At 45.1% G+C, this 10,933-nt stretch overlaps 1 protein-coding gene across 3 annotated transcripts in view; it reads left to right on the forward strand.

Moving 5' to 3' along the window:
* The first annotated feature begins 7,380 nt into the window (after positions 1-7,380).
* The window catches only part of CCDC180 (coiled-coil domain containing 180), a 26,762-nt gene continuing 23,209 nt past the window's right edge, over positions 7,381-10,933 (forward strand). For 2 of the 3 annotated variants that reach the window (XM_027892193.1, XM_027892194.1), the window contains exons 1-5: positions 7,381-8,144; positions 8,987-9,069; positions 9,593-9,702; positions 9,799-9,927; positions 10,088-10,198. In XM_027892193.1, the coding sequence (XP_027747994.1) occupies positions 8,023-8,144; positions 8,987-9,069; positions 9,593-9,702; positions 9,799-9,927; positions 10,088-10,198 (555 nt within the window). In that variant the 5' untranslated portion in view covers positions 7,381-8,022. The remainder of the gene's footprint in view (positions 8,145-8,986; positions 9,070-9,592; positions 9,703-9,798; positions 9,928-10,087; positions 10,199-10,933) is intronic. The other variant, XM_027892192.1, reaches the window with a different exon arrangement.

The following is a 10,933-nucleotide window of genomic DNA, read 5'->3' on the forward strand; positions in this document are numbered from 1 at the left end:
TCTTCGTTAGCAATCTAGATGATGGGACCAAGTTTCCTCTGATGATGCCAAACTGAGTGGGGAAGTGGAGATTTGGAAGGGAGAACCACCCTTCAGGAACAACTGGATAGGCAGGAAGAGTGAGTTCACAGGAACCATATGAAGTTCAGCGAAGACAAATGGGAGGTCTTGCACCTGGGGAAACAATCCAGCACAGGGTGGGATCAGCCTGGCTGGGGAGCAGCTCTGTGGAAGGGGCCCTGGGGTGCAGGTGGACACTGAGCTCAGTGTGAGTGACCAGTGTGCTACCGCAGCTGAGAGCCAGCAGGATGCTGGACTGCATCAGCAAGGGCATCATCAACAGAGAGAAGTCGTTGTCTCACTCTGTTCAGCACTTGTCAGGCCACACCTGGAATACTCTGCAGAGTTTTGGTCCCCACTTCCCAAGAGGGAACTGGACAGGCTGGAGGAGGTCCAGGGAAGTGCCACAAAGAGGATCCAAGGGTTGGGAAGCTGCTGTATGAGGAAAGGTTGCAACACCTGAGTTTGTTCAGTCTTGAGAGAAGAAGGCTTAGGGAATGAACCCAAGAGAAACAAGTGATGTGCAATACAATTGCTCTCCACCCTCTGATCAATGCCCAACCCATCCCTGAGCAGTGACTGATGGCTCCCTGTCAGGTCCCCCCAGATCCTGTAATCAGGGTGTGACTGCTTCCATGAAGGATACCTGGGGTTTGCTGTTCACCTGAACTCTTCTGTTTCTCATAGTCCCTTTCCCAACATCTGTCCTGCTGTATTCTACTACTACCCCTGGGGCTGGCAGCCCAGCTCTTCTCAGGCATGGCCAGACTACACAAAGGATGAAAGGTAATGGAAGCAAACATTCATGGTTAATTTTTTATAAGAGACCTAGAATCAGACTGGGCCAAAATACTTCTGTTGTCTTTTTGCAGTTGATAGTACTGGTGACAAACCAGTTTTAAAGCAATATCCATTAGTTGGGGATATTGAGAAAGATCTGGGCATTGTTGAACTACAGTCTTTTGAAAACCTCTTGACACCCGCACGTTCTGTGGGCTCAGTTCACATTCTATGGGCTCAGCTCATGCTCTGCGTGCTCAGCTATCTGGACTGTTCTCACCTCAAAGCTGGAAAATGATACTTTACATCAGTGGAAATGGTGTAATTTCTTTAAGTAAATCAGAGATTTTAGAGAGCCTTTTTCACTGAGGGTTGAATAACTGAACACGTAGAATAACCTGATTGTACAACAACAGGTAATATGTCTTGCTAACCACTCAAGGAACTATCCTGGTCACAGAGGTGGGGTGGAGTTCAGTGCTGCGTGAGTGTGACCAGGTTGTTATTCTATACCCACCACGTCATCGCTGTGAAGTGTGGTTTCAGCAGGAAAACCCAGGCACCCCACTGGAAGTTGGCCATTTTGCCTCCCTCTGGGAAGGTGTCAGCATCAACCCCTGCAGATTCAGTTCCTCTGCCACCCCACCAATCCACCTTCCATTTTTCCCAGAACATTCCTACGGGACAGCAGTGAAGAGGTGAATGGATCATAGTGCTGAACTGACCACTAGCAAGGAGGCTGCCGGCATGGAATGCACTGGTGGTGGGGGCCACTCCCACCCAGTCAAGCCTGTTGAGCTGAGTGGAAAGGAGCCCTGCTGAACCCAGCTGAACTGAGCCAAAAGGACCACAGCAGAGCAGTAGGAAAAAGACAGCCTTGACCCGTGGGGTGACCCCACAGCGCGACAGAGCGTCAGAAGCAGCGCCAGAGGCACCCACGCTGAGCCCAGTGGAGTGGCTGTGTGGCACAACTCGGACAACCTAGCTTTCCGGAGATTTGTTTATCACTGTTTTTTGGCTGGGGGGTAGGAAACATTAGCCACAGGAGCTTCCCCATCATCTTGCCATTGTTTTCAATGACCACAAGGGTGGCACATGGGAAGAATCGCCATATTGTCTGGGTATAAGTGAATGTGACCTACAAGGAGCTGCCTGTTCACCAAGTTCACCCCCTTCCCAGGAGCAAACACCTTTTTGTGGATAAAACACCTTCTCTTTTTGTATACTTTTGCTATTAATACTGCTGTTGTTATTGTGCATGTCATATTCCATTGCTTTGTCCTTTTAGTAAACTGTTATCTCATCCCACAGTCCCTGCTTTTATCCTTCCCTTACTGAACAGGGTAGGGGAAGGGTGGTGGCTTATTTGGAGTCACAAAACAGTTTACATTTCCCACTGTAATCTTTTCCTCAAGCTTTGTATAGGTATCAAGGTTAACTTTTTAATTCCATTTTAGCCTTATTATAAAAACACAAAACTGGAGAGTCCAAAGAAATGGAATTATCTGTTTACTGTGGCAATTCTGCCCATCAAAGGTCAAGATTGGCACTAACCAAAAGCTTGTCTTTTGTGAAACCTTATGTAGTTTCTGTTTGCAAGGTGAATGAATAGTGAGGTAGGAAGAGATGAGGAGGTCAGGAACCACAAATTAGTTTGCGTGATCTAATATGGAGAAAAGTGGAGCAGATTGAAGCTGTTGCAGTGGACAAACTTCAAACTTAGATTTTCACAGCATTCTGCCTTTCTCTATGAAATAATTGTAAGAAAACAAAAAAAAAAAAAAGCTGTGTATCTTAATGAGATGCTTCCTCATGTAAAAAACCTGAATAATGCCCTCTCCTCACACACTTTTCCAGAAGAAATTCTTGGCTTAAAGTAGGAAGAAATGTGAAAAAACCTAGGCTGCCCCAAGCCAGTACCTGATGCCCTAAGGCTGCACCCACTCTCAGTGAGCCAAGGGCAGTCACTGTGTTCAGAGCACTGAGCTGCTTCCCTAAGGCTGTGGCAGCAGCTGCTTAGGGAATTCACCTAAGACAAGGGACATGACAAAAAAAAGATTTGCATATCCGTTATTGGACAGTCTTCACTTTAATTGAGCAGCATTCTTTGATTGGTGTGAAAGTTGCTATTTTTCCACACTCCCTCATGAAAGATGCATTTAGACTAAGCAAAAAATCCTTTGGTCTTACTAAAGTTACATACTGCAGGACAAAGTGGAGCCAGGTGGGGATCAGGCTCTTCTCTCAGGTAACTAGAGACCAGATGAGAGAAAACATCTCAAGTTGTGGTTTGGATTGGCTCCAAGAAAATTTCTTCACCGAAAGCATTGTAAAGCATTGAAACATGCTTTGCAGTGGAGTAGTGGAGTCACCTCCCTGAAAGTATTCAAAAAATGTGTGAATGTGGCACTTGAGGACATGGTTTAGTGGTGAAAATGGTGGTGGTGCTTGGTTGACAATTGGACTTGATGAGCTTACAGCTATTTTCCAACCTTACCAATTCCATGGCTATATGATCAAAGTTTTGTACTTTACTGGTAACTCGAGCTAAAGGATGGGACTGACCTTAATGGATATTAATCAGAACTTAAATGTGGCAAAGAGATGTATTTCCCTTTGAAAAAGAAACCACCTTGCCTTCCTTTCTTGTGGACTGCATGTGCCAGGGATTGCCAGGTACTTAAAGACATACCTTTTCTGATAATTTGCAGTGTGATTTGTATTTACAGGGTTTATGAAGACAGCACTCTTACGTTTTTGTTTAACCCAGGTGATAGAATCCCTGAATGGTTTGGGTTGGAAGGGACCTTAAAGCTCATTCTGTTCCACCCCCCTGCCATGGGCACTATCCCAGGTTGCTCCAAGCCCATCCAACCTGGCCTTCCAGGGATGAGGCAGCCACAGCTTCTCTAAGCAATGTAATGCTTTAATCCTGTCTTATTTGCTATTACTTAATGCAGTCTTTATGTGAGAGTAATACCTGGACTCACAGCAGGTAAGTCCACCCTACTTCAAGCAACTGAATATCTAAGTATTTGTGCCAGAGGTGAAAAGAGAAATGACTTGCCAAAAGTTAGCAAATGAGTGGCAGAGCCAGTGTTTGAACATACATAGATTTCCACTAGGTTATTTGTGACTTCCAGCCTGACACATATATATATCTTTTTTTTTTCCCCATCTGAAGGATAAACCTGTATTCTTATTAATAGCCTCTTTCTTTGACAGACCCTGAAAGAGTGCAATAGGCATTGAGCCCTTTCTATAGTTTTTTGTTTGCCCACACATTTGAAAGAATATTTCGACTTCTCCAACTTTCTTAAATGCTTGGGGTGGGGAGGCATTTTAAAGCAATAGTGCTCACAGAATCACGGAAAATTGAGCTTGACCCTCAGTGCTGACCTCCCCTACCCCCTTTACAGACCCCTAAGCCAGCCCAGTCTCTTAGGGGTGGCCCAGGCCCTCCATAACCCACTGTGGGTGACTTGGACCTTGGAATTCCTTCTTTGGGCAGCTGAGTGTTACAACCTTGTTATCCGTTTGTTGAGAATGACAAATGGAAACACTGCACACAGCAGTTACTGCCACAAAAATTCTTCTCTTACAGTCCCATTTGATTCTCTTATTCAGAATAATTCAACATTAAAGACAAAAGGATAACATTGCCATTACAATCCCTCTGCCATTACCTGACTGTGACTGGAATTTCATAGAATAGTTTGGGTTTGAAAGGATGTTAAAGAGCATCCAGTTCCACCCCTGCTGCCATGAGTGTAACCTTCCACTAGACCAGGTTGCTCAAAGCCTAAATATTGCTCTTGATGTTCCTGGCCAGATTTAATTCCATCAGGCCTTTAGCTTTCCTAACTTGGTCTCTGGCAGCTTGGACAACTTCCCTGTAGTCTTTCCAGACTATTTGTCTTTGCTTCCACTCTCTGCAGGCTTCCTGCATTTAATTTGTCCAGGAGCTCCTTGTTCATCCAGGAACGCCTCATTGCATTTTTTTTTGATTTCCTGTTTTCGAGATGCATCACTCCTGGAAGAGATGATATATGTGAAATATATGTATCATGATATATGTGAAAGAACAAGAGGCTCTTTCCCTGTTCAAAGGGCATTTGAGAGGCTCTTCATCCAATTTTCTGTCTTGTTTAAAAGTCATTGTCTCATGAAGCCATGAAAGCTGAGGGTTTGTTTAACTGGAGCTTTAACTCATTTTTTAGCCCCGAATTTACTGGCTTGTGAGCAGCTGGACTTGGGCCTAACCTTTCCTGGTGAAGACGTAGCAGGTGTTCAGCCTAGGAAACGAGGAGCAGCTGCCCAGCAAGAGGCCTCAGAGAGAACTCTGAAATCTAACAAACGACCTTGGACACTCAGTGAGACTGAGAGAAGAAGCTGCTAAAGTTCTGTGGAAGAACACCACGCAGTGAACACCTGCTACCAAAGTTAAAACTAAGAGAAACAGATTGTTTATGTTAGCTTTACTGACAGAAAAAATATGGATTTATACTTAGTAGTAACAGAGTGTTATAAGTTAGTATAAAGAGGTTTGAATGGTGTGACTAAGTTTGAAAAAAAGTGTGTAACTGTATATTTAGTAGTTCCATGCGGGAGCCCCTGGTGGTCTAGTGGTTAAGGATGCGGCACTGTCACCACCGAGGCCCCGGTTTGATTCCCGGTCGGGGCCACTCCTCAGGCAGATGGAGCTCGTTAGCCCTGTAAGGCAATCCATCTACGTCCTGAGGACCTCGCTGCCACCGTCCAAACTCGCTTGGCCCCAGCAGATGACCCTCAGGATTAAAGGGTGGGCTCAGTTCCGTGCACACTGTGTCTCACCTAAAAAATCCAATGCGCAGGCTGGAAGGTGGAAAGACCTTCCCCGGATCTTCATTTGCGAAGACTGGCCATTATTAGTTCCGTGCATGTCACCCTCCCTGTAGCCTGAAAAATCCCTGCGCTAGGTGTGAAAAATAGAAGGGGTGGAGGAGAAGGGATGGAAGTAGGAGGAGAAGGAGGATTTCTTTGGGCTGAATCTTGGTCTTTTGGAGGTTTCTATGGACAGAAAATGCCTGGTGACTTCTAGAAATGGACTTAGGCAGGAGAACCCCCCAAGCCAACACACTCACACCTTGTTTTTTCCCCCAAGCCTCTTCATGCCTCTCTATGTAAACTGCTTCGGTCTTGGATTTCCTCTTCTGTACAGGGGTGACTGCTACTGGCATGGTTTGCTCCTCTGTTTCAGCTGCAGCTTGAGTGGCCACAGCACCTGTTGGTATGCTTTCCTTCTCCTCCATCTGAGGGTGCTGTTTAGTATTGCGTTGTGCCTGATAAATAGTAGCCAGGGCCCACCACACTGCAGTAAGTTGCTCCTCTCTGGAACTGCTACAGCATTTCTCTTCCAGAGAGTCTGCTGCTTTATCAGTGGTGAATGTCCAAACCATTGGAGCAGAACAGTCCTTCAAAAGCTGCCCCATTTTCTCCCACATTCCATGCCCCTCCAGGCTACTACAAAAATTTAACCCTGTCCTGGCTGGAAGTCCGGCCCGCCTTCCTGCAGAGGTGACCAGAAGCCTCAGGCTGTGATTCCTGGGCAGTGAGCGCGGCGGGATGAGCTGGATGAGCCGGAGCGGCGGCGCTGTGCTCGCAGCGGCCGCCGGGGGCGCTGTTACAGGGGGTGGGCGGAGGTCCCGCCCCTCTGCTGACCTTGGCCACGCCCCCTCCCGTTGTTCTGGCAACGCCGCGCACGCCCGGACGCGAGCGGCTGAGGGCGCTACCTGGAGGGGGGGGGGGGGGGGGGGGGGGGGGGGGGGGGGGGGGGGGGGGGGGGCGCGAGTGCCACAGGGGCAGCGGTGACACAGCGACAGCGGTGACACAGCGACAGCGGTGACCCAGGGACAGCGGTGACCCAGGGACAGCGGTGACACAGCGACAGCGGTGACCCAGGGACAGCCCTCGGTCCGCCAGCCTGGCGGTAGGCGGGGAGCTTCACCCTCAGGAGTCTTGGGGAGGCCACGAAGCTTCTGCAAAGGCTGGAGCAGCTCTGCCATGGCAGCCGGCTGGGAGAGCTGGGGTTGTGCAGCCTGGAGGAGGCTCCTGGGAGACCATAGAGCCCCTTCCCGTGCCTAAACGGGCTCCAAAAGAGCTGAGGAGGGACTTGGGACAGGAGCCTCCAGGGACAGAACGAGAGGGTGTGGCCTCACACTGACACAGGGTAGGGTTAGATGGGATATGGGGAAGAAGTTTTTTCCTGTCGGGATGGGCAGGCCCTGGCCCAGGTTGCCCAGAGAAGCTGTGGCTGCCCCATCCCTGGAAGTGTTTAAGGCCAGGTTGGACAGGGCTTGGAGCAACCTGGGCTAGTGGAAGGTGTCCCTGTCCATGGGATGGGCTTCAAGGTCCCTTCCAGCACAGACCATTCTGTGATTCAAGGAAGGCCCTTTTCCAACTGAAATGTTGTATCTCCTCTTGACTGCCAGCTTGTAGCTGCCAGTTCTCTGGAAGCAGGCCTGGCAGCCACCCCAATAGGATGTATGTGACACGTTTGCAGAGAGGAAGGCTGTAAACCCATCTTTAAGACCAAGGTAAACAACCCCAAAGGACTGAGTAAAAGCCAAAGGAACTGGTTGTGTTGTCAATTATTTGCTGGCTGTTGAAGTGACATCAGGCAAGAGGTCAGTTTCAACCTTTCTAGGTTTTGTTTGAGTAGAAAATAATTGTTATCTCCAGCATATGCTCTCTGATGCATCTCCATGTGTACCTCTTCATTGTGTACCAGGATATATTAACTGAAGGCAGAATCGTTATAACACAGCAGTAAAACATATCAAGAGTCACAGCCAGATTTCTCACTCTACTATTGACTTTCCTGGTAACTGTAAGCAAGGCACACAATCCAGTTGGCTTCACTTTTCCTCTCTGAGGAGAAGGTTAACTTTTTTTTCTCATTTTCAAAATAGCCTTAGATTAAAATAGCCTTAGATGGTTATGCCCATGCCAAGTGGGGTTCCTTTTTTGCTTTTCTCTTCTTCCACCTTTCTCCCACAATTTTTATGAACTATTTTGTCACTGTTCTCCATTCAGGAGGTTGGAAGGAATTCTAACTGTTGATTTTATGGTTCTTTGAAGGCTCACTTAGCACACTTTTTGAGTGAAGGAAAGAAGAGGACTAGGTCTTCTAAGAAGAGTAAAATGCTCACTTTGGATGGGCATTCAGAAATGTCTGCTGATGCCGTGCTACTACCATGTTATCAGCAGAAGTGTGTTGGAAAAATGCCTGTCAAGGACTCCACAAGAAAGGCACAATCAGACAGGTAGAGAACAGAAGCATAAACCCCCAATTATATGTTCATTACTATAGAAATGAAGTTGTAAGATTTGCACTTGGAGCTAGAAATTTCTGAATTCTTGGTCACTAACGACTTGTAATAACAGACTGTCTCCTTGCTAGATGTAAATTTAGTAAAATGGTCTGCTGCCTGTTAAAGTGCAGGCTAACAGGCTGATATTTGTAATGGCAGGCATATTGTATGGCTTTCCTTTGCAAAAGAAATTGCCCATCTTCTTTGCTCACAACAGTCTAGATATATGCTGAGTCTAACACATATTTTTTAACTATATTTCAAAGTATGTTGATGATTTACATGATGATGATGCAGTAAGATTATGTAATGAACAAGAAAGAAGTTAATGCATCCATCCTTTTTACCCTAACCCTGCTGCTGAATTCTCTTGGATTCCCACTGACCCCAAGGAGAAACACAGTGTCCAAGCTGATGGAAAGAGCAGTGGACTGAAAAAGGCTATTTTCACATTTCTTGCTAGTTCCTCCTTGAGACTTCATAGATTCTTATACCTTTTAGGCATAGTATGTGTGTCTTTGTAGTTTGCATGCACTAAATCTGGCATGTATTGCTTTAATGCCATCATAACAGATTTGAAGTTGGGGTCAAACCCCACTAGATAATTACTCAGTTCAGTTCATCTCAGAAGAAGCATTGTTGATTCTTTGAATCATATTCTTTGAAGTTAGAATGATACTTACGTTTGCTTAAATATCACATTTTGCCAATTAAAGTGAATATTCTGCTATTATGCTAGTCCCTCTTCTTACACATTTAGTACAAATCAAAGTTTTATTCTCTTCTTGTTTCAGGGAACCTACAGCATCTCCAAAGGCCTGGAGAAATGTAGATACAGGTTCAGCTGAGGAAGTCAGAGGCCTACCTGATATAGTTGGTAAAATTGTTTTCCCTTAATGTCAGCTATTTAAATTTGCATTCAGAGACACTATACATGTAGCAGTTTTAGCTGAACAAGGTATAAAATCAAGCTCAGAAATGACCTGACGCATTTTTGATGATTTGTAGGTAATTTTGAAGCTGAAGAGTCTGCTCCTAGAAAAAAAAAAAAGGTTGTGAGATTGTCAGTCAATCACAGCTTATGTTTAGATGATAAATTCCAGTTCTGATGTAAGCAGCTCTCATTCTTGAAATGATACAACTTTTTTTCATCATACCTGAGTCTAGTTGATAGCTTCCATGCTTTTATCCTGAAAATCATAAGTTAATAAAAGAAGTTTTCAAATATGCTCAAGTATTTTTAATCTCCATTTGCAAAGATTTCCCTTCCCACGCTGCACACTGTAGGAGCTGTGCAAACTGCAGCAGTCATAGTGTGGATTTAGGGATTTATTGTTCGTGGATCCCATGTTCTGCAGCAAGAGTTCCAGGCTCCATCATCCTCATTTCTTTCTTGGCAGTTCCTGAGGAAAAAAGCAGCGAGACCTTGAAATGTCTGCCAGAACGGCTGCAAAAGCGTCACGATCAAGCAGTGACCAAAATGCAGCAGGAGCTGGACTACATTGGTAGAGTAAGGCAGGATTTTTTAATCCAGATAATCTAGCATGCTATTCTAAGGTCAGGGCCCAATATTCAAGTGATCCCACTGTGTTCCTTCTCTTTTTAGGAGATGGAAGCCTCTGTTTTGGAGCTTCAAAAAAACCTTCAACTAAATGTGACGAAATCCGATAAAAAAAGTAAACTTCTGTTTGAAAAGATTATGTCTGACACAGCTCTAGAAGGTTTCTCGTTTGAAGTAAGGCAGCTCAGAGCATTGGCTCACCTTCAGTTATTTGTACCTGCTCTGTGTAACAGGTTCTCACGGCTCACTGGAGTCTAAAGATCTGTTTTCTTTTTTCAATTTTTTTTTTTTTTTTTTACTTTTCAGAGAGATTGAGAGTAAATTCTTATTGCAGGGTTTGGAAAAACTGTGGAATATGATTCACCAGGAATCCTTGAACAGAAAGAAGTGGATTAGGACAATGGATGAATCCCTAAAGGAGATTGAAAGGAGACAAGTCTCTAAAGTGAGATGCAGACTTAATAACTTTTACTTAAGGATAAAATTATTATTTGCTGATAGGGCTGGATGCAGACCAAAGAATAGCTTGTTTCCATAGGAGTCAGAGGTCTGCCAGTAATTCTGTTGTGTGGTGATTGCTTTCTTTTCACCAATAGACTATTCAGTCATTTTATATCCGCATAATCAGAAGAAAATACTTTTTTCCAGTTTCAAGATGTTTCTTTCTTGCTCAATTATCTGTACTAAAGGTGAGCTGCTTTTATTTTCCTGCAAGGGTTTTTTAGCTCAGCCTGTCATCTGGTCTGTTATTTTTTGGGAATAGCTGAGAAAGAGCACAGGCATGACCTAGCTCAGTTTCAGTTGGGGTAGGCTGGGTATCAGTAGCAGATTTGTTGCAGCTGTGTAGGCTTTAGGCTGACTTGTAAAAGTCATTGGACATCACAGTAAATGTTTGGTTAAATAAATAGATACCCCTTAAGGAGATCCTTGCTGCGTTGTTCTCGTGGGCAAACAAAAGCTGTTTGTTCTGTGCCAGTTTGTCCTCTTTGTAATGCAGACATAGTGATAGGTCCAAGAGTATCACCAGTAACTTTATGTTTTTTTAGTTATGAAAAAGGCCAGAGATGGTGACATTTCCCTAAATTTTGTGTTTGCGTAAAACAGGGACTGGTGGATTCACTCCAGATGTTTGAAAGGAAGTTGGTTTGATTTTTAAATTCATATTGCAGCTTGTCGTCAC

This window comes from Empidonax traillii, unplaced genomic scaffold (genome assembly GCF_003031625.1).
Source record: "Empidonax traillii isolate 1590-97213 ecotype Southwest subspecies unplaced genomic scaffold, ASM303162v1 scaffold341:size590984, whole genome shotgun sequence".
In the NCBI taxonomy this organism is placed as follows: domain Eukaryota; kingdom Metazoa; phylum Chordata; class Aves; order Passeriformes; family Tyrannidae; genus Empidonax; species Empidonax traillii.